The sequence below is a fragment of the Cervus canadensis genome, chromosome 14, assembly GCF_019320065.1.
Source record: "Cervus canadensis isolate Bull #8, Minnesota chromosome 14, ASM1932006v1, whole genome shotgun sequence".
NCBI classification, from domain to species: Eukaryota; Metazoa; Chordata; class Mammalia; order Artiodactyla; family Cervidae; genus Cervus; species Cervus canadensis.
In genome coordinates this window covers 46,615,988-46,639,780 of record NC_057399.1, presented here as the reverse complement: position 1 = coordinate 46,639,780, position 23,793 = coordinate 46,615,988, and the positions used below count along the sequence as shown (strand labels likewise).

Sequence of the window (23,793 nt, the reverse complement as noted above, 5' to 3'; positions counted from 1 at the left end):
GATTCATGGGACAGGGATGGAGCCTGAAGCCAAGCCAAGGAAATATAATCTGTTGTGTCATCTCCTCTTCCCTTGGCTGCCAACCTTGGACATGCACAATTAACTGCACTCTGGCATCCTAAACAAATCATCTTGCACCATCCTGACCAGTGGAATTTTCCTACTTCACATAGAAACCACCCTGTTCTCTAATCCCATTCACAACCTTGAACCTACGTTTGTCATAGAGTTTGTCATTATAATTTCTTGTAGCTCCTGTTATTAATAGCACTGATGATAGTGCTAATATCAATACATAGTGTTTACCATGTACCAAACATCTAAGTGCATTACGTATATAAACTCATTGAACCCTCCCAACAACCCTCTGAGGCAGTTACTATCATTATCCCTATTTGACAGATGAGGAAGCTAAAGCATAAAGAGATTAAGTAACTTGTCCAAAGTCACACGACTAATAAGTGACAAAAATAGCAAAATGAACCCACAGAGTCTGGACCTGAATTCCATATTCTTAACTATATGACACCACTTCTCATCCTACATTACTTCTTCTCTTGCACAACTATTTAAAAGGCAAAATGTTGTTCCTTGTCTCTAAGCAATTTTATTCCATTTCCTTTTTTTGAAGGCTATTTGTTCTTCTGAAATTTCTTTCTACTATTCCAAATATTTCAATATCATCGGAGTTATTTGGATGAATCATCAAAACGCTTTGTTTCCAAAGTGTGAGTTTTCATTACTGTGCTTTTTACTTAATTTTCATCCTTTCTCTCCATCCCATCCCATCCTAATGGGTATTATTGCAAGTGGATATTATTGCTATCTGGGCAGCTGCCTTTAACACTTCACTAATCTTTGAGATTCTTACTTTCCTAAAGGACAGTGACAGTGGCATAATTACCCAGCAACCAGTAGTGAACGTAATTTGAATTTAAATCTCTTAGTAGTCCTTACTTTAGGGCTTCCCAGTTGGCTCAGTGGTAAAGAATCTGCCTGCCCATGCAAGAGATGCAGGTTTGAATGACAATGGAAGGATAAGACCCCACCTCTGGGCAGGGGAATCTTGAAGAAGAGAAAACAGACACTAATCACCCCTGCCTCCAGACACTATCTACCAGAATGTAAGCACAGGCTTATCGGTTATTAACTATTTGGAATGTAACTGTGGGCTTATTGATTATTGACTGTTTGAACACATAACACGTGAATGATGGGGTTATTGTAGTTGTATTTACCCTTCCTTTGTTTATGTAAGTCTCAAGGGAATTGGGGTAGTGGGTTTGGACACGTACACATGGGATATAAAAGATTTTCACAAATGCTGGTCGGGGTCCTTGGCTAAGAGGAGACTCTGCCTTGGGCCTGACGGTGTAATAAACTGCACTCCACTAAAAAAAAAAAAAAAGAGAGAGATGCAGGTTTGATCCCTGGGTCAGGAAGAACTCCTAGAGGAGGAAATGGCAACCTACTCCAGTATTCTTACTTGGAAAATCCCATGGACAGGAGAACCTGGTGGGCTATAGTCCGTGGGGTCACATAGAGTCAGGCACAACTTAGCATACTGAGCACAAGTCCTTTTCTTTAGGAATTTATTTAATCTTGTCCCCTTAATATTTTAGGGAGTGGGGCTGGGAGGCGGCTGCGCGCCCCACACAACGCGGACGGGCCCTCGGGAGCCTCGGAGGTCCCCGAACTAGGCCCCTGGCAGTCTTGGCGGCGCCGAGCGGAAACCTCCGGGGCGGGTTCCTGCCCCCGCGGCGCGGCAAGGGCGGTAGGCCGGGGCCGGGCAGGGCTGCGTCTTCCCCGCGGCCAAACCCCGGACACCTGCCGCGGCCTTAAAAAAAAAAAAAAAATTTTAGGGAGTATGTTAAGGGCACAATAAAGGGAGGCAAAGGGACATGATTTTGCATCTGATTAAGAAATGGTTGTATTTCTTTCCTTTTAGATTTCTGATTTGAAGCTTTTACATCATCTACCTAGACTTCTCATAGGCTTTGAGGATTATTTGTTTTTAATCAGAAGAGAGATTTTAAATGTTTTTGCTTATTGCATGTAAATATACTGAAATAACAAGGAGATATCATTTCACACTTTCTTGTTAATTTTTTAAATGAAAATCAGTCATCCCTCACCCAACTTTTCTAAATTGACATTAATGTCAGTTAAATAATGAATTAATATTTCTAATATGTTTTGAATCACACTTATGACAAAATAATTACACTTTTATGTCTTTTCTTATAGACTTTATAGTGCCTCTGAGTCCTTGGCACATTGAATTTAGGTACATTTCACAGGACTTAGTGAAAGATTATGGTGGTAGAAGTTTATGGTTGTTGCTTGACTGTTGTGAAAATTTGCTTGTCTTTCTTATCTGTTGTCAAAGCCACTGGCCAGATCATCCATCCTTTATTTTACACACTTGTTTTTGGCACATGACATCTTCCCAGTAACCCATCTGATTATGTAATTTGCAGGTGGGTGATTACTAGTCAGAGTAAAACAGGGGCTGTGTGTTCATGATGTAGCTAAACTCTGGAGTATTTACCTGATGTTTATGTGTGTGAAGTGGTAATGCGGGTCTGTGTGTGGGGCAAGTCTCTCTACAAAGTCACATCAAAACTATACTTCACACAAAAACAGAAATATAGACCAATGGACCAAGATAAAAAGCCCAGAAATAAACCCATGCACCCATGGGTACCTTATTTTTGACAAAGGAGGCAAGAATATACAATGGGGCAAAGACAGCCCCTTCAATAAATGGTACTGGGAAAACTGGACAGCTACATGTAAAAGAATGAAGTTAGAACACTTCCTAACACCATACACAAAGATAAACTCAAAATAAAGACCTAAATCTAAGACCAGAAACTATAAAACTCTTAGAGGAAAACATAGGCAGAACACTCAATGACATAAATCAAAGCAAGATCCTCTATAACCCACCTCCTAGAGTAACGGAAATAAAAACAAAAGTAAACAAGTGGAACCTGATTAAACTTAAAAGCTTTTGCACAGCAAAGGAAACTATAAGCAAGGTGAAAAGACAGCCCTCAGAATGGGAGAAAATAATAGCAAATGAAACAACTGACAAAGGATTAATTTCCAAAATATACAAGCAGCTCATACAACTCAATGCCAGAAAAACAAACAACCCAAAAAGTGGGGAAAAGACCTAAACAGACATGTCTCTGAAGAAGACATACAGATGGCTAACAAACACATGAAAAGATGCTCAACATCGCTCATTATCAGAGAAATGCAAATCAAAACCACAATGAGGTACCATCTCATGCTGGTCAGAATGGCTGCTATCCAAAAGTCTACAAACAATAAATGCTGGAGAGGGTGTGGAGAAAAGGGAACCCTCTTACACTGCTGGTGGGAATGCAAATTAGTACAGCCACTATGGAGAACAGTGGGGAGATTCCTTAAACAACTGGAAATAGAACTGCCATACAACCCAACAATCCCACTGCTGGGCATACATAGTGAGGAAACCAGAATTGAAAGAGACACGTGTACCCCAATGTTCATCACAGCACGATTTATGATAGCTAGGACATGGATGTTCATCATGAACCTACATGTTCATCAACAGATGAATGGATAAGAAAGCTTTGGTACATATACACAATGGAATATTACTCAGCTATTAAAAAGAACACATTTGAATCAGTTCTAATGAGGTGGATGAAACTGGAGCCTATTATACAGAGTGAAATAGGTCAGAAAGAAAAACACCAATACAGTATATTAACACATATATATGGAATTTAGAAAGATGGTAACGGTGACCCTATATGCAAGACAGCGAAAGATACACAGATATAAAGAACACAGATATAAAGAAAGCAAGAGGGGGATGATTTGAGAGAACAGCATTGAAACATGTATGTTACCATATGTGAAATAGATCACCAGTCCAGGTTTGATGCATGAGACAGGGCACTCAGGGCCAATGCAGTGGGATGATCCTGAGGGATGGGATGTGGAGGGAAGTGGGAGGGGGGTTCCGGATGGGGGACACATGTACACCCATGACTGATTCATGTCAATGTATGGCAAAAACCACTTTAATATTGTAAAGTAATTAGCCTCCAATTAAAATAAATTAATTTAAAAAATTAAAAAAATAAAAATTAAAAAAAAAGAAGTTGTGGTTCACACACAATGAAATATTATTCAGCCATAAAAAGGAATGCATTTGAGTCAGTTCTGATGAGGTGGATGAACCTAGAACCTATTATACAGAATGAAGTGAGTCAGAAAGAGAAAGATAAATATCATATTCTAATGCACATATATGGAATCTAGAAAAATGGTACTGAAGAATTTATTTACAAGGCAGCAATGGCAGAACGGACATAGAGAAGAGACTTATGGACATGGGGAGAGGGGAGGAGAGGGTGAGATGTATGGAAAAAGTAACATGGAAACTTAAATTACCATATGTAAAATAGATAGCCAACGGGAATTTGCTGAATGGCTCAGGAAACTCAAACAGGGGCTCTGTATCAACCTAGAGGGGTGGGATGGGGAGGGAGACGGGAGGGAGATTCAAACGGGAGGGGGTATATGTATACCTATGGCTGATTCATGTTGAGGTTTGACAGAAAAGAACAAAATTCTGTAAAGCAATTATCCTTCAATAAAAAAAAGAAAAAGAAAAAAAAACTTTACTTCGAATTAAGGGTATCTGTTTTTGGCCATATTATGCTTGTGGCTTGTGGAATCTTAGTTCCCCAACCCTCGCCCACTGCAGTGGAAGTGTGGAATTATAACCACTGACTTGCTAGGGAAGTCCCAGGGGAATCATTTTTAACCAATGGCTTTCAAGGGTCAGTGGAAGAAAGGTTATTTAAGGATTTGTGAATGATTTATAGAGTTAAAAATGCTTTGTAAATGAGTTATGTGTTTTATTATCAGGGGTGGAGGAATGGGGCACTTTCAAAACGCATTTTGAACTGGTAGCAAAATTGCCACATGGAATTGGGTTTCCAGCAGGAAGAACAACAGATATTAATGGCGTCATCTCAGTTGTTCAATTACTTGCAGTAATTAGGGGAGGGGTCAGTTTAAATTAAATAAAGGATTGAATTACAGGATACTCTATTAAGTAAAAGATGTATTCCTCAAAAATCGTTGTGGAATACTATGGATTTGGCTTAACAAATCTTTCCTATAACTGGCAACAGTCTTTGAACAGACCGCCAGGAACTGGGTTTTCAAATTAGTGTAGCCCAAATGTGTGATATTTCAGTGTGTTTAAAATTAAGGAAATTTATAAAACAGAATGCCAAAATTAATCCTTAAAATCACATCGGTCCTCTTTTGAAGAAGTTGTCTTTTCTGTGACATCCAGTGAGTTAGAATAAACCAGATGTTCAATAGCCCTGAAAAGAAAATCACAACACTGAGGCCAACCCAAAACCTGGATACTTAGCTAAATAATCCAGTGCTTAGAAACACTACAGGGTGTATACATTTGGATCGTTTCTCTGGTCCTTTACTAGTTACCTCCAGTGTAATTAAAATCCCTTTAAAATTGAATTCCTAACATAATCAGAGGCACATTTCCAGGACTGTGAGGCTGCTTCAAGGAGTGATTAGATGGAGGCTAAGTCAGGTGAGCATTGGGAATTCTGAGTAGAGGTGGGTGAAGCCCTGAAAATGAACAAGGACCGTCATATGTCACATTTCTCATCTTTTTTTGCAACAGAGCTACATAAAAGGAAAGTGGAGGATGTTGAATGACCTCAGTTGCCACGTGTGTGTATATAAATGTACATGTTGCAACCTGATGTATATTCATGTCTGCAAATTACACTTGAAAGTAAACTAATGATGTCAACTTGTGCTGACAATAGGCAGTGGGAAATTTTGCAGAGGATTTAGAACTTTCCCTGCACTGAGTTTTATCTTGAAAGAATCTATGTACAAAGCACTTTCTTTCCATCTATTGTGTCTTATGAGCCTCCTTGCTTGTGAGAGAAAAAGCAAGTCATTGGAATAGATATTTTTTTTTTTCTTCCTTTCAGACCAAAAAACAGGTTTGGATTTTTTTTTTCTTCCTCAAATATTTTTTAAATATATCTTTTGAATCTATTCTCTCTGCTGGTGATATTTTTGTTCTTATAAAGACCACCCTTTTCTTTCCTCAGTTCCATCCCATTCCTTCATGTTCCATAGTATCACTGGGGTATCAAAATCTCAGCTCATAATTATTTGTCTCCCATTTAACCACAAGGTGTAAATTTGCTAACTGAAAAGGCGTGCTCTGACAGTTAATCTCCATGTGTGTCCAAAGGCTGAGCTGGCTGCCCTGGATAATTTCCCTGGGGGATTGTTCTGTAGAATGTGGGGCCATTTGTTGAGCTGTCTGATGTGGGAGATGAGAAAATGAAAGGACTGCCAGAGAGAAATGGGATCATGCGGTGCCTTTCAGAGCAGAAACAGAAATCAAAGGACAGTTTCACGTCCACTCCACTTCCCCAAGCATGTTCCGGGAACTAGGGAATCAGGGATATTTTCTTATTAGTGTTTTTAGAGAAGTCACCGAGACAGAGCCCCATATTAGGAGGTTACGGCAAATTTAGTCATGCCTGTAAAGGATACTCAGAAATTGTTGTTTACTCAGTCATGTCTCTTTTGTGACCTCATGGACTGTAGCCCGCCAGGCTTCTCTATCCACAGGATTTCCCACGCAAGAATATTGGAGTGGGTTGCCATTTCCTTCTCCAGAGGAATCTTCCCAACCCAGGAATCTAACCTGTGTCTCCTGCATTGGCAGGGAGGCTCTTTACCTCTAAGCCCCTAGGGATGTGTACTCAGAAATTACCTCCAACCTAACCACTTCTGCCTCTGCCTGAAACTTATAGGTTCTTCAAGGGTCTGCAAAACTGTCTGGAACCAAAAGAAAAAAACATATGTTGATATCGACTCTAAAATCCAAAAATTATCTATGAGATTATTGAATATTTAATTGAATGTCAACAAAATGTGTAATATCAACTTTATTAAGTATTCTGTTAGTCTTCTTAAAACTTACATGTGAAACCAAATCATAGGTTCAGTTTTGTCACTTTTCAAGATTTCCAGCATGCCTATCATAAATTCAATGAATTGCCCATAGCCAGTAATTTGAAATGCAAAATTATAATTATCTTTCCCATTTTTTTACAGAAAAAAAATTGTATATTTTAGGTGGAGTGTGGGGGCATCTGAATGTTCTTTCTGTGACATGTTTGGTAAGGCTAAAAAAAGAGAACGCAGGGCCCATGAAGCTATTAAAGTAGTTCTGCCTGCATCTTCTCTTCTTGCTGTGTGTGATTAGTCCTGAAGACAGGTCAGCAAAGACATTAATGGGAGGACCAGAGGCAAGACGGGGGAAAGGTTCCAGTTTCTTCTTGCTCTTTGAACCCACAGTCGAGGGGAAGTGACAGAGACAGTGGTCTGATCATGAGGACGTTCCCAGGGTACCTGCATACTCTTGGAAAGATTGTAGGACTCTGCCTGGTTCTGTTGAAAAAGGAGTTTTCATTTCATAGAGGAAGCTAAGCCAGAGGAAGAGTGCCAGAGTCCCCTTGTCTGAGTTATGTTCTCCCCAACAGATGACCAGGCTTCCCAGGTGGCTCAGTGGTAAAGAATCTATCTGCCAATGCAGGAGACACGGGTTCAATCCCTAGGTTGGGAAGATCCCCTGGAGGAGGAAATGGCAACCCACTCCAGTATTCTTGCCAGGAGAATGCCATGGACAGAGGAGCCTGGCGGGCTACAGTCTGTGGGGTTGCAAAAGAGTTGGACACAACTGAGTGACTAAGCACGCAATGGATGGATGGCCCTCCTGGGCCCTTGTGTTTTAGTCAACTTTTCTCAAAGTGACAGATATTTCCTTTTTTAGAATGAAAAACTTGAAGGGGTTGGGCAGGAAAGAAGGTGGGTCATCTGGATTTCACGTGTGATGATCTTCGTCTTCACTTCAGTGGCCTCATGTCTTCAGGCTTTATTTGATGTACCACACTCGGGGTGGTGAATACTGACTCCCTGTGAAGGACATGGAATATGACACATCCTTGTAATCTCAGCCCTTGATACTAACCACTAATAAGAATAACCACTAATGATTCTTGCAGAACTTTTTTCTTTATATGTGCTAAAGTATTATTAATTTATTTTCTTTTATAAAATGAGATAGTAAATAAGGGTTTTAATTTTTTCACTGAATGATATATCATAGATATTCTTCCATGTCATCAGATGTGTACTTACTTCATTCATTGTAGTGACCACATGACATTCCACTGGATGACCAGACCACAACTAATTTAACTTCCTTCTGTCACTGGGCATTTGGGTTGGCCATTCAACTTTGATCTTTCAAGTGAAAGTACCATATTCCTAAATAACCACATGGCACCAGTGATAAAGAACTCACCTACCAGTGCTGGAGATGTCAGAGACGCGGGTTTGATCCCCAGGTCAGGCAGATCCCCTAAAGAAGGGCATGGCAGCCCACTCCTGTATTCTTGCCTGGAGAATCCTGTGGACAGAGGAGCCTGGCAGGTCGCAGAATCCCTATGGACAGAGGAGGCCATAGGGTCACAAAGAGTCAGACACCACTGAAGCCACTTAGCACGTAGCATACACTCTTAATTCCCTGTGTTGGCATAGTCCTTCCCAGGAGCAGAAAGAACCAAATCTTGCCTTATACTGATGTTTGTGTTTACATGTAAAACCTATATGTGACCTGTTGTTTATTTATTTCTTTGTCTTTTGTTTCTGCCTTTTCCTCTTGTGCAGTCCTCTACAGCCAGGGACAAGGATGAACAGACTCTACCGGTAGGAAGCAGTGGCCTTGTCCATACCTTTCCTATGCCTGTGGACAGGGTGGGGAGGGGTGGGTGGAAGGAGGGCTCTTGTGCTCAAGTCATCCTCTCCCTTGGAATCCTTAGAGGGTTTAATCTGCGGGTGTACGAATGTTCTGTCCTGGTATTAGTGTCAACTGAATTCTTACCTTCAGTGACAAATGATTTCTGGGACTAGGTTTCAAAAGGATTTGAGTTCCCTCTTTCACTTGGCATGAAAAAGTTGAAAGAGTGAGGTATTTTCAAATTCCATTCCAAGGGATGTTGAGCTGCTGTTTGGGGACAGTGAGGGATCTAATGCTTGGTATCTATTTCTCTATGTATCTGCATGCACCTGGTTTTTTTGGTTGGAAATTTCTTTTGTTTCCATCAAAAGAAATGCTGCATGAAGTCTATACATTCAATATATACATAATGCCTGGAAGAATGCTTTAAGTTCCATAGATATAATCATAGGATAAGGAACATTTCCATAGAAGAGTTCCTTTGGTTTCCCCAAATAAGAGGACATAGTAACAGTGATTATGACATATTATTAACAGCAAACACATTTTCCAGTCCCTATCTAATTAACACATCACATTTTGTATTGTGAAGCTTGGCAGGGAAATGACCTTCAGAGTTTTTATGTTCAGTCATCAGTGATTACATTTCAACTCTATTCAAATCTTTTAACCTTGCCCCTAACATTTTCTAAGCCTTAATCTTCTGAATCAAATAACACAGCACATTTTTTTTTTAAGTTCCAGATTTTTGAGTCTGAGAGGACTAGTAATGAAGATACATATGACCCCATTCTTCCTCCTGCGATGCTCAGAGTAGAGACTTCTGACATGGATTGGGAGTCCATAGGATATACCAGATCCAGTACTGGGCTAGGGGTACAGACCCAGGCTCTTCCTTTGTGAACCATGATCTGGTTCTGAGATACCAGTCATCCCCTCAGATTCTTCCCCAAACGCTGTAGAATTGGAAATATTATTTCTAATAGAGTATCAGTTATAATAAAATCACCCTAAAAAAATTCAGGTTTCTCTATGTATCTTATAATCACATTTTACCAATACCAAGGCTTACTCTGGGTTTCATGTTTGCCTCCAAACACGTGGATCATTGTTAATAAGTGTTCTAAAATAAGGGATGAAAGAGCAATGCTCGGAAACACTGTCCAAGTTAGCCAAGTTAATCATACTTCTTTAGTGTTAGACTTAGTGTATCTTAGTGTCTAATACATACCCTAAACTCTAAAGGTGAGTTAGCCTAGGATGTAGCACTTTCCAAATGTATTTGGTCACATTTGGTCAAGAAAAGTATTGGTCAAGAAAATTCTTGTGGGACTTTTCTCAGGAAACCTCCTTGTAGATGTATAGTGTGATGAAACATTTTGCAAAAGTCCCATAAACTAAAGGCCCCTTTGGAGTCAGGAAGGTTCTCTGTGGAGACATAATAGGAGGATCTCTCTCGTCAGATCTCACTTAACACAGGCTGTAGGGCTTCATGGAGGAGAGCCATGATTCCCACGTGGAATGAGGTACCCTGAAATGTGTGCCTGGTGTTCCTTTGTGGAGCAAGGGGGAAATATTAGCACCTCTGTTGTTAACTTCCTGTATTAGTCTTCATAATTTCTACTCTTGTAAATGTTTTATGGTATATATGCCCTTATTTTAGTATGTGTCTGGATATAGATAGAGATACATATGCATATAAGTAGATACACATATACACACTCAAAAATTTTACTGATAGGGCATGCAATCCAAACATTTTAGCGACTCCCCACTGGTTCAGAGAAGAGAGAAGTGAAACAGACCTGCAGCCCATTCTTGTAGCCTCCATTTTTTGTCTTTATGACCCAAACGCCTCATTTTGCTTCTTTTAAGACTAAACTTCTTCATCTGTCTAAAGGAAACAATAAGAGTGCCTAGTTCATCAAGTTCAGTTTGAGAATGAGATCAGCTAATGGAGGTGAAGGATATAGCACATCGACCAGCATATACTAAGTTCTCAAGAAACGATAGCAGTTAATCCCTTTAGTTCGAAAAGATGTGAGAACGCCATTCCTTCCGGAAACTTTGAAGGAATGTAAGTCAAACATCTTTGGTTCGATTGTGTGTGATGCTATGATAGACGAGGTGAGGAGCTTGCCTTGCGTTTCTGAGCACTCAGGGCATCTTTGTCTGGTTCCTCTGCTCAGGTGAAGCCGCGTCTGCAGCGGGGCGGAAGTTCCGCCTCCCTCCACAACAGTCTCATGAGGAACAGCATCTTTCAGCTCATGATACACACCCTTGACCCACTGGCTGAAGGTAAGCATCAGGCTTTGGTTTGGGGGCTTGTTTGGGGCGGAGGGAAAGGCTGTGAACAAGCCTCTCTTCATAAAACATGTTTGTGCTTCCGTCACAAACCCGCTAATGTCCTCGTGTGTCACCTCTGCCAGAGGCAGCCCCAGCCCTTCCGGGCGCTTTTTCTACCGCCGCCCAGTTCACCATGAGAGATTCTTGCACCAGGAACAGGAGCGGAGGTCCGTTTGCTGATTCTGTCCTTTGATGCCTCCAGCATAAATACAGTTTGTTACCAGGCAGAGCAGACAAAAGAGCTTTTTCTCTCTCCCTTCCAGCTGGAATGACAGTTCTCTTTCATCATTCCTCCTCAGTTTCAAAATGAAGTTGTGTATCGGGATAAGTTGATAAATTGTGTATATTTAAAAAAGAGAGAGAGACAAGAACTCCATGACTTAGCAAGGCTGAAATTAGTTTGGGGAATGATGTTCACTGCAGAACACTAATGTTGTACCTAGTCTTTGGCAATTGGAAGATGAGGGGGGTAAGCTTCTAAACACCTAAAGAGCACTCTCTAAGATAACTGCTTAGGATCAGGTCGAAGAACCACCCTGGTTCACCTCCTGGAGTCATCATATAAACCATCACCAAGAGTCTAGTATTGTGTTCTTCCAGTTATACTCACAAGGAAACCAGATACATTGTGCTTTTTTAATTGCATAAGTATGCTTTAAAAAAAATTTTTTTCAAGGAAGTAGGTATCTGATACATCAGATAAATATCGGAGTTAGGCCACTAGCAAAGGGCTCGAATATTGCCAAGTCTTCTGTTCTACCTTCATCCCTGGACCTTACAATTAAGCCTGATGTTACACAGGGGCGAATAACCTGGAAACAGGTCTCTGCCAGTGAATGAACTCATGGGATGAGATTAATAAATCATATCACACAAATCAGAGCTCTTTACCAATGTAAAGCTTTGCTAAGTAATTTCAAGAGTCCAGATGAAATCAAGAAAACCCTGGGATGTCGAGAGAGTCTCCCCAGGTCCTGTCTCCCCTCACTGGACCTTCACCCAGAATAATAAGTGAGGATCACAGGCTCTCTCTCACTGTGGAGCACTGCAGTCATAACACATTTCCACCTTGTGGCCCAGAGAGTTGCATAGCTGATGTGATGTTTTCCAGGGAGCCTTCCTTCATCTCTCCTGAGTTCTGTTTACTCAGGGGCAGTCGTTTGCCAGGGACATCCTAAATATCATTACCCTCTTTACCAGAGGCCCATGTGACAAGGAAATTAGCCCTGGTCACTAACCTTCTTTCCCCTCCACTGCTCAGGGTCACCCCCAGAGAAATGATCTCAGTGAGTGAGGGGATCCCAGGGCAACCTTCTGCCGGCCACGAAGCAGCTGTGTGACTTTGGGCAACTTAGAGCCTCTCTCGTATTCCTCTCTCTCATTCCTTCATCTCCAGTAATAGTTACCTCAATCTAGTAATTTTATAATTGGCAAAGCATTTTCACACCTGTGAATCTATGCTTTCTAATAACTCTTCACAGCTAACATTAATATTTTAATTTCATAAAGTAGGGTACCACCAAAATAGATCTCAAGGGTATCTCCTTCTCTCGCTGTGAGCTCTTCATTCCAACCATCTTTACAGCTTTCTAGCTGATCTTCCACTCCCTCCATTGCCTCCTTCCTTGCATATTTTCCACCTTGCAGCCCAAGTGATCTTAAAAAGTAAATCAAATCATGTCACTCCTGCTAACCTGCAGCGGCTTCCCATGGCTCGTAGGAAAATGGTGACATACTTGCCATGGTCCACACCATCTGTCTCATTCTCCAAACTCACTTTTACTTACTTTGTGTTAGCTAGACAGATGCCTTCTGTCCTAAAATAGATATGTCTTTCCTGCCTCAGAGTCTTTGCTTAGACTGTTCCCTCCACCCAAAATACTTTTCCTTCTCCCATTTTCTTCCACTTTCCCCTGCTTTATTTTTGCCCAATCTTCAGCACTTTGTGTAAATGACACCTCATGACCATCCAGGATAAATGAGGGCACCAGTTGTCATCTCTCAGGGCATCCTTTAATTTTTCTTTGTTGCCCACTTTACAAGTTGTATGATTATTTGTTTACTACCTCTCTCCCCCAGGACACAGTAAATTTCTAGAAAACAGGGATTCTATTTATTTACCAGTTGTCCCCAAGGTCTAACAGGCTACCTGGTACATAGTAGCTGCTATGGCTTAGAACGATTAAGCCACCTGGCCATAGTCATGCCCTGATAGTCACACAGTTTCAAAGCTTTCTAAAACCCCATAGGTTTAAGGTTGTTTCTTGGTTATTTTGAGCTACCATCTTCCCCACCATTACCCAGAAGAGCAGGTGCGAGAAAAAATGAACTATCTTACCTGCCCCAACTCAATTATGAACAAGAGACTGAGTATACTTATTTCTGGCAAGGCATGTTATATAGGAATTGAGGACAGACTCCAGAGCCAGATTCTCTGGCTCCAAATCCTAGTTCTGCACTTACTAGCTGTGTGACCTTGGATAAGTTACTTAACCTCTCTGTACCTCAATTTCCTCATCTGTAAAAATCAGGATGATATATAATAATGTCTACATCATAAGGTTGTTATAAGGACTAAAGGAGTTCAATATACATTAAGCATTTAACCCATTGCCTAGCAGATTGTAAGTACCATACAGGTCTGGAATTACTGTTTCATTACATTGAAAAATAATACAGCATATGAATATTTTAATTTAAAAAATTCAGAAGGCTGTGGTGAGACTTTCTGGTGGCTCAGTGGAAAAGAATTCACCTGCTAATGCAGAAGACACAGGTTCAGTCCCTGGTTCAGAAAGATCCCACGTGCCATGGAGCAGTTAAGCCTGTGCACCACAGCTATTGAGCCTGTGCCCTGGAACCCATGCTCCACAATAAGAGAAGCCACCACAATGGGAAGCCTGCTCACTGCAACTAGAGAGTAGCCCCCGCTTGCCACAACTAGAGAAAAGCCCACACAGCAACGAAGACCCAGCGCAGCCAAAAATAAATACATAAAATTTGTGGGCGGGGGGAAAGACTATGATGAAAAATATGTCTTCCTCCTCCAACAAACTCCCAGTTTTCTCCAGTCCCCCAGTTCTTTCAGAGGAAATGACTGCTACCAATTTCTTGGGGTTCATTCCCAAGATGATGTGTATATATATAACTGTGTGTGGGGTGTGTGTGTGTGTGTGTGTGTGACCTTGCCCATAGGTCTCAACAATCTAAATTTCTGTGGTTTTTGTCTGAGGGAGTTCAGTTTCTGATAGGGCTTGTTTTTGTCTTTCTATCTGGTGGGAAGGTTACGCTTTGCTTCAGTGAGATAAGAGAGGGTGACTCTGGGTTGTCTCGGAGTCAGGCCATCCATGATTTTCTAAAACACCTGGTCCTTGTAGGGCTGTACTGCAATTAAAGTGTTTGTTCCTGCTGTAGCAAGATGTGCCATCTAAATCGAGGCACCTCCGTTCAAGGTGAAGCTCTCCCTGAAAGACGTGGAGTGCTCCAATGGCATGAATCTGGGAGAATGCAGAGAGCCATAATCAGTTCTGGATTTGAGTGATTAGAAAATATGGAAAGGACTTCAGTGCTTTCAAATTGCTCCACAGCACGTTGCCAAGAAAGCAGATTGCTCCAGTATTTTTCCCCAAAAAAATTCACAATCATTTCCCATTCCAAGAACATTCCAAGCTCTCAGAAATAGTCATCTCTCTTTTTGTTTGCATCTAATCACTGGAACTCACACATCCTTGTGCCAAACTGTCACCTCTTAACAATATAGAGCGTGCTGGTTACGTCACCAGGTTGATGGCATGAACACTGCAGTGGCTTCTCTGTTGCACTGGTTGATGTTCCTGGCATCTGCCTTGCTGAGTCGTGCATTGGCACAGCATGGCAGACAGTCCCTTTTCATAAGGGACGTTTCCAACATCATCCGGGACAGATGACCTATGAAAAGACATTTCTCATCTGTGCCATTCAGGTATCAATCCCGTGATGGAGCCCTTGCTAAAAGCTTTAATTGGTGGTTGGTTCAGCCTCTGAGCCTGAGTCACAAGATCCAGCAGTGTTTGTGTTTCTTATCTATTGATACGTAACAAAGCACCCAAGACTTAGTGACTTAAAACCACCCCCATATCATTCCTGCTCATAATTTCATGGATCAGGAATTTGGGTGATTCAGGGATCAGCAAGGTGATTCTTCTGTTCCATGTGGTATCAGTTGAAGGTCAGTTGATGCTATTCAGCTAGGAGATGGGCAGGTTAAAGGCTCCAAAAGAGCCTTGCTGACATGTCTGCTATGTCTGCCACCTTTGAAGGCACAGCTGGGAGGCTGGATTCAGCTGGGCCCCTGACTCCCCATGTTGTCACAGGGCTTTTCCACTTGCTTGGTCTTCTCATACAGTGGCTGAGAGCTCCATGAGCAAACCATCCAAGAGGCCCAGGCAATAGGAGCAGGGCTTCCCATGACCTAGCCTGGGAAGTCCCAGAGTGTCACTTCTATTATAGTCTCACACTAGTCACACCATCCCGAAGGCCAGACCAAACTCAAGACACGGAGGAGGAGACTCCACCTCCGTATGGGAAGATACCAGAGAATTTGAACCACCTTTTGTCTAACCCAGCCTGTTTCAGGGACACACATCACTGAGTGGTTCATCCGTCCGTGGTTCAGTGGCGTTTTCTGGGCAAACTACACAGTGTGGAGGGGACAAAGCCATAGGCAACCTGCTTTGGGTGAGAAGACAGCACAGTTGTCTTTTTTAAAATCAGAAAAACCTTAGTGTTCCCAGAAGTAGACTTCCACTTACATCACATGGGCTGGAACAGGGCTGTGTGACCACCCTGACCTACAAAGGAACCAGAAGTGGGCTGTCTGCCCCCTCAAACATGAAACTCCACTGTCAACCCCAGTGAAAGTCAAAGGGTTCCCTTTCTCCTTCTCATCCTTAGTAACCTTCATCCTGTCTTTTCAAGTTCCTGATTAACAAAGAGATACAATGTTCCCCTTCTTCCCCCCTTTTAAAACATTTTCTGGTGGCCTCTGAGTCCAAATTTTATACAGTGGCCCTGAATCCTCCCCCAGCAAAAGCATGTCCCAACGCTTGCCATCTAAGGAGCCTGGTTACCCCAAGACATAGGTGAAATCATGCCCTACCTCAGTTCAAAACCATCTCACCAGTAGGAAAAGGCCTAGTTTTTGTGGTGGCCCTAAGGCCCCCTGTGACCTGCCTCTCTTCTTTCCTCCCTCCTTCCCCACTCTCTTTTTCCCCGCTCCAGTCCTCTCCTCCTCTTTCTCTCCCCTTCTCTCCTTCCTCTTGTGTGTCATTCCCTTTGCTCCACTCCTCTGATTGACTAGCAGCTCCTCACAAACTCCCAGCATCCTCCTGCCCCAGGGCCTTTGCACATGTTCTGTCTTCCTCCATCCAAATGACATGTTCTCGTCTTTCTCCATCCTGCTTTCCCTTCCTTCAAGTCAGCATACACATGTCACCTAATGAGAAAGATCTGACTCAGTCAGACTTTTTGAAAAACAGCAAAATCAAAACCATGATAATAAAGCAGAGTTCTGGACCTTCCTTGCCCTGCAATACATTTGTCCATAAACACCATGAATATATTTATTTGTTGTTTGTTTCCTGTCTCTGCCCTTACTCCTTGGACAGGGCAGGCACTCCTCTATCTCCAGGGCCTGGTCTACATGGATCCCAATCCCTGTTTGTTGAGTGGATTGAATGAGTGCTTGCTTAAATAATGTTTCTGCTGAAAAACATATGACTAGCCATGTAGATTATCTTAATCCATGCTCTGTCAAAAGACTCTTTGGATGTGACCCACAAAGTCCTATTCAGTTAATGGTTGTCTCTGCAGTAGTGAGAAGCAATCATGTCTCCTTCCTTGTGGAATTTCAAATTTTTTCATCATAACAGCAATTTTATTATCAGTAGCAAAGTTTAACAAATAAGTGTACTTGATGCCTTAGAAACACAAGAGCAGGGATAATATTGTGTTAGCCTAGGTGGCTTGTAATTGAATTGAAGGATTATTTAACCTCAGGGCACAAGACAGTTTAGAACAACAGGTCCCCAGGCCTGATGTGTGTTTCTCTTGAGACCATTTTCATGACAAAAATCTTCAGAATCCTGTAATGAGATATCTGAAAATGACACCATACTCATAGTACGATACCTGCCTTCTTTGCTATTAAAAGTCAGACAAGCTTCCCCCACGGTAAATTCACTTCACGTCACACTGCAGGTCTCTGCTGTCACTTTCCAGCCAACACATTTATGTTGCTTTCGTTTAAATGGGCTGGAAGGGTGTCCTGAGAGCCTTTCCCCTGCCTTTCCGAAGGGACAGTTTTGGTCCCTCATTTTCCTCCCACTAACATCCTGTGACGTCCTGATGTCATCTCTGCTTTATCAGTCTGACTCAGGCAATGCAAGGTGACGTGAATTCCAGGACATCTTCATCATAAAGCCTCACAAATGAGTAGCCACTATTTATTGTTTCCCCATCTTCCCTGTACCCTAGATTATAAGTTTTCAAACTTGTTTCTCAGTAACAGCATAACCTTTTGCTCGAAGGGATTCCCACAGGGAAGAATAAATATTTTTAATAGTTAAAACCATTAAGAGTTTACTCACATCAGATACTTTCATTAGTGTGCCCAACTCAATTGCTTTCCTATAAACCATCAATGTCAAACATAAAATAAATAAAGACCCACTCAACAAAATGCAACAAAACCAAAAAGTGCCAGGGATTAACCCAAAGAAAATGTTTAGCTTTAGTGCAAAAACAGTAGTCATTTCTGAAGAACATGGAAGACGATCTAAATAAATGTTGGTATATTATAAAGATATCAGTTCTTCCCAAATGGAACTCTAAATGCAACTCAATCCTAATTGAAATCCCAAAAATATGTTTATGGAACTTCAGAACTTGACTTTGAAATTTATATAGAGTAAGCAGGAAGAGCAAAGGCACTTTTAACAAAGAACAAATAGGGAAAATACACCCAGCAGAGATCAAGATGTATCACGGAGCTACAGCTTTTGGGTGCTCTGGTTGAAGGATTTGGGAGGAAGGGGAGGAGGCTGGACCAGAAGCAACCAGGATCTCCCCAGAGGCGGCCCTCGGGGAGCAGGAAGAAGCCGTGAGCACCTGTGCTGTGGGGTCCGCCAGCTCTGGCTGAAGCACTGGGGGATGGGAGAGGGGCTTCCTGAAGCACTAGAATCAGCCCTGTGATGGAGCAAGGCCCTCATTCCCGAGGTGGTGAAAGCACACACGTTCACGGAATCAACATCACATCCTGACAAGTGCAGATTGATAAACCCAACAGGGAGGCCCGGCTGGTGTGCAAAAAAGCGGAAGCTGTCAGGGCAGGTGAACTGTGCTTGCCAGGTCTTCAGGAACGTCATCCTAGGTGCAAACCTGAGGGCAGGGCCCTCAGGAAAGGGTGCCTTCAGAGAAAGTGACCTTCAAGAGCAGTTCTCAAAGGCAGTGAGGAGCATGGGCGGGCAGAGAAGGTGGTGAGGAATCGAGGGCAATGGAGGTGGCTGGAGAAACCCAAGCTATGCATGGTTGGCCTAACCAAGCCAGGGCTTCTTTGAGATGAGCGGGCGTGTGACCATTTGCCTGCTTGAATGCTCCAGCGGGCTCTCCTGTCCAAGGGCACTTGCAATGTGTCTGGGTGTGTCTGTGTGTGTGTGTGTGTGTTTGTGTGTCTGTGTATCCATGTGGCTCTGTTTGGACATCTGTGTATATGTGTATATATGTATCTGTGTCTACATGTCTGTGTGTATGTGTGTGTGTCTGCGTGTGAGTGTCTATGTCTGAGTGTGTGTGTCTGTGTATGCCTCTACCATAACTATGTGTGTGTCATTGAAGTGCCAGAAACTAAAGGCCTAAGATGATGTTGAAGAGAAAAAACAAGAGATCGGAGCTTTCGAAGTGCTTATTACTCAGTGGCACACACCTGAGAGTCACCTCCTGTCTTTCTCCAATCAGTGTCTGTGGGAAGTATTGCATTTTACCTCTGAGGAAACTGAGGTTCAGAGAGGTGACATTACTTGCTCATGGTCACCCAGCTCCTAAGTCTGCCTTCAGAGCTTGAACACTTTGCACTCACACAGGACTCTCATCTCTAGCCATGTGTCCCTCTCCCATACCTACAGCCAGACATCTGTCTTATTTTGTAAAATCACTTCAGTGCTTCCACATTGATGTTTGGTGTTAACTTGAAGCTGACACGAAGATTAAACTTTTACTTGCTTGCTGCTTTTTCTTTTTTTCTCACCCAGCAGCAGAACTTATTTCCCCAGTTTCTGTTTTTAAAAATGGCTTCAATATGCACTTTCAAAAATTGTCATTTGATCCTAGAAGAAAGTCATTTTCATGCCTATTTGATTCAAACTGTGGAGACGTTATCCCTGAAAGGCAGTATTGTAACCTTTCTTTCGGTCCCAAATCGTGGATCAGTTTAAATTAATGAGAAAGATGCTTGTGTGCTGCCTCAGCTGGTGAGTGGACAGGCAACAGGAGTGAAAATCTTCACTGGGAAAGAATAAAATGCAATCTGCTGGCTTTGTTTTTAATAAGATGACGGTCATTTAAATGCCTGGATAGAGGAAGGCAGGCTATTAATGCCTCTCATAGCGCAAATGCAGGGACAAGTTAAATAGCTCCTCTCTTTGGGGAATAGTAGAGCATTACTCTCAGATTTGAACATCAAAGATGGTCGAAATTGAATCTCTCTTTGTGTTGTACACATTACAAATACATTTCATTTGGGGCATGAAGAGAAAGTGAATGGTCTCCCTGAAATGAATGCTTTTGAGGGTAGAAATAGTCTCTCTCTCTCTCCCTCTCTCTCTCTCTCTCTCTCTCTCTCGTCTCAGGTTTGCCTTGAAGTCAAGTCCACAAAAGTCTGTGACCAAATTATTGACTTGATGCCATTTGAAAGTAAACACTGCACACAGAAAGGAAAAAGCAATGAGGCATCCATTCAGTTATAGTTTCATCTTTGTGCTCGTGAACTTATCACATGCTCTAGAGATGCAGTTAGAACTCCTTCAGAGGGGGGACCCAGAGTTTCCCAAACAGCTGCCACAGCGATGACGCCCCCAAAGGATGGGGCAATCAGTGAAGGTGGAAAAGGACTTTAATTTTGTCAGTGATGGCCCGTTCCAAAAGCGTGTTGATGTAGAAACATCATTCAAAGGGGTTTTCTCTCAAATGAAACACTAAAGACGTCTCTCCTTTGTTCCATCGATAGCTCGGCCTCACGTCATGGAGTGCAGGTTGGACGATTTGCATTCGGTTCGGAGACACTTCCCCCCTGACGGCAGTCAGGTTTCTTGCTAGTGTGTCTCTTGGTCTGGGATTTGCACCATGCCATGCACTCACCTCTGGGTGTTGTCATACTGTAAAAACAAATCCTCAAGCTGCTGTCAGGGTCCATTTCTCTCCTAATCTCATGACAGCAGAGCCACCAAATCCAGCCTCTTCACCTCAGCCATTGAAAAGAATCTCGTGACCCACGTCAATCTGTCCTTTATAGGTTGTCTTGGGGCTCAGTGAGGCTATATGATACACACGTGTGCAAGAGCACACACATACACTCACAGAAAGAGTGATCAGCATTGGGGTTTATATAAACTTAAGGGTCTACAAATTTGTTTCCTGTTTGTGTGTATGGATTCATGTATTCATTCATTCATAAAACACATTCCTATTGCAAGCTGATGTGAGAGGTCACCCCATGTGAGAACATTTCCCTTTACAAGCCCGCACTTTAGGTAAGTCTCTAGGCGAACAGAAGCCAGTGCTTGTCCGAGTCTAGTTAACTTCCTGAAAACCAGCATAAATATCGTTGTTGTATCTGAGTGTTAGCAATGCACCTGCTACAGCCTCTGTAGCTACTTGTGTGCTGGTAATTTCCCTCTTTGACTTCCCAGACTGGCAGCACTTAATCCCACATGGCCAATAGCAAAGGTAGCTTTGCTTTAACTCTAAGGACTTCAGGCCAGAACCACCATCACTGTCAGGAATTAAAAATCATGGTGAGTCCATCTAATTCCAGAAAACTCTTCATGATAAAAAGTCTCCTCTGGCATTTCTGAAAAAAACTTTACCCAATTGTTTATTTTCCTTTCCATGCATCCTGTTCCCATTCATGGGACAATAGGTCACACGGAGTTTCCTATCTAGTTGTTGTGGTTCAGTCACTAAGTCGTGACTCTTTTGTGACCCCCCTTGACTGTAGCCCATCAGGCTCCTCTGTCCATGGGATTTTCCAGGCAAGAATACTGGAGTGGGTTGCCATTTCCTCCTCCAGCGGATCTTCCTGACACAGGAATCAAACCTGCATCTCCTGCATTAGCAGGCAGATTCTTTACCACTGAGCCATCTAGAAAAGGTTACAAATTCTTTTCTTGACCTCAGGACTGTTCTCCATCTTCTTTGTGCTAGGGAGAATTAGAATTTGAGGAGCGATCCTTGGAGCTTCAAGGTAGCATCTTGCAATATGCCCATTTAGACAGGCTGTCTCCCCTGCTGAGTGTGTTCATGGAGGCATCTTCCCACTAGGCTCTTGGGAGAGGGAATAGAGTATAGTCATTCAGCAGACACGTTGTGGAGTCAGCCACCTTGGTTTGAACCCCAGCTCTGCCACTTACTAGTTGTCTGACCTTGGGTGAGTTATTTAACATCTCTGTAACTCAGCTTCCTATAAATAGGAAAGATAAGAGCATCTATCTCTTAAGGCTATTGAGTATATCCAACGGAGTACTGTTTACAGAGCACATAGAATAGTGCCTGGTACATCTGTAGTTGCCAAAATGCTTTCAGTTCTTTTTTCTTTCTTGCACTTGGCATTTTTCAGGCAGTCTTCAAAGGTTCAGTAGTAAGTCATTGAATTATTTCATCTCCTTTTTTGCTTAAAAAGAAGTCTCTTCATCATGTACCAGTTTTTAGATCCTGCCTTACCTGTCTATAAGATGGAAACTGGTCTTATTGACAATCTGGCTTTTAGTTGAGCAAAAGTTATCCTGAAGCTGAATAACTATACATTCTATATTTACAAGTTCTTCTGTTCTTTGTACAATGAGGAGTAAATCAACGTGACATGGTACTTGACTCATTTCCTTTCAGTAACTCCCAGCTTCCTCTGTGGTCTACAGCTTTTTGGCAGACTTATAAAAAAAAATTCCTCTTTCCAACATATTGATTAAAAAAATCTGGAAAAGCAATTATTGTACTAATTTTTTAATCCTGGTGAAACATCCTTAGGCCACTGTTTATGTAATTAGGACTCATAACCTTCTGCAAGTCCCTGCCTTCTCCTACATCATCAGATCTCTGCTTCACAACAGGCATTTGCCATTTAATATAAGGTGCATAATGGACTACTTGTGAAACATGTCTTAATTTTCTATGTTGTCTTTGCATCCTGGATTTTAAGTTCACTTGTATCTTCCCACTTTTTATGGTATTTAAGTAGGAATAATGGTAAATGGATTTCTACATCAATGAAATTTAGTGGATTGCATAAACATTCTTTGTACTTTGATCCTGTAATTTTTCATAATGTGGGGTGATGGTTTCTATTGTGGTATGGAGCCAAGTATTCAATAAAGTGACATTCTGAACAGAACTGAAGTGTAGACTACAAAATTATAAGAGTAGTTTGAATTACTTCCCCTTCAGTGGCATTGATTTCCTTTGTCTTCCAGTCTTTTTCCCTCCATTTCATTCTGTTTCCAAATCTTTTTGCCTTCTCATTCTTCTCTCATCTCTTGCCCTTTTGTCCCTCTTGAATAGCTGACGTTTGTTTGTCCATTTTATTGCTTTTCCTCCCCTCTTCTAGGACACTTTTCTGATATTTTTTGATGTTCAGTGCATCAGAGGGTAGAAACTCAGCTGTGCTGACCCGACGGCTGGACATAATTTAGCACTGATTCTCTCTGCCTGGCAGACTCTTCCGAATCCAGCCAGGCTGCAGGATGAGATCCAGGAGAATATCCAAATTGTTCTCTAGCCAGCATGCAGCATCCATTCCACACACCAGTCAGATTGGTTTTTTTTTTTTCTTTTTCATCTCCATTTCCAAGCTATTGCCGCCATTTTGTCTTCTATATGCTGAGTACTCTCATGATGGCACTTTTGTATGTTGTAAATCCCCCTGAAACTGGTCTTATCAGCAGTCTGGCTTTTAGTTGAGCAAAAGTTATCCTGAAGCAATGAAGAGGATTCCAACAGTTGAGGCTACATGCATTTTCCCTTCGCAGACTTCCTTCCTGCAGAGATATTGAAGACAGAAACTGTGGAGTTAAAACACTAAAATGGAAGGAGTCACAGGCATCCATACCAAAGGCAACCAGGCTAAGGAGGATTAACAGAGCACTATTAAATAGAGATTTAATTCAATTCAACAGCATCTGAACACCTACAGAGTGCCAGGAACTCTGCTGGGTGCTCAATTAACGAAATGAGTATGTTGATTCCTTGCCCTAAAGACCAGAAAACAAGTAGGTTAAGGTGCCTTTGATGAGCACACACAGAAGGGTATACTTGAAACAGACACA

The 23,793-nt window shown here is 42.1% G+C and overlaps 1 protein-coding gene across 4 annotated transcripts in view; it reads left to right on the top strand.

Annotated features, from left to right (window-relative positions):
- The window catches only part of SLC24A2 (solute carrier family 24 member 2), a 270,757-nt gene that overhangs the window by 168,458 nt on the left and 78,506 nt on the right, over positions 1 to 23,793 (top strand). For 3 of the 4 annotated variants that reach the window (XM_043487153.1, XM_043487150.1, XM_043487152.1), the window contains exons 3-4: positions 8,809 to 8,847; positions 11,068 to 11,176. In XM_043487153.1, coding sequence (XP_043343088.1) covers positions 8,809 to 8,847; positions 11,068 to 11,176 — 148 coding nt within the window. The remainder of the gene's footprint in view (positions 1 to 8,808; positions 8,848 to 11,067; positions 11,177 to 23,793) is intronic. The other variant, XM_043487151.1, reaches the window with a different exon arrangement.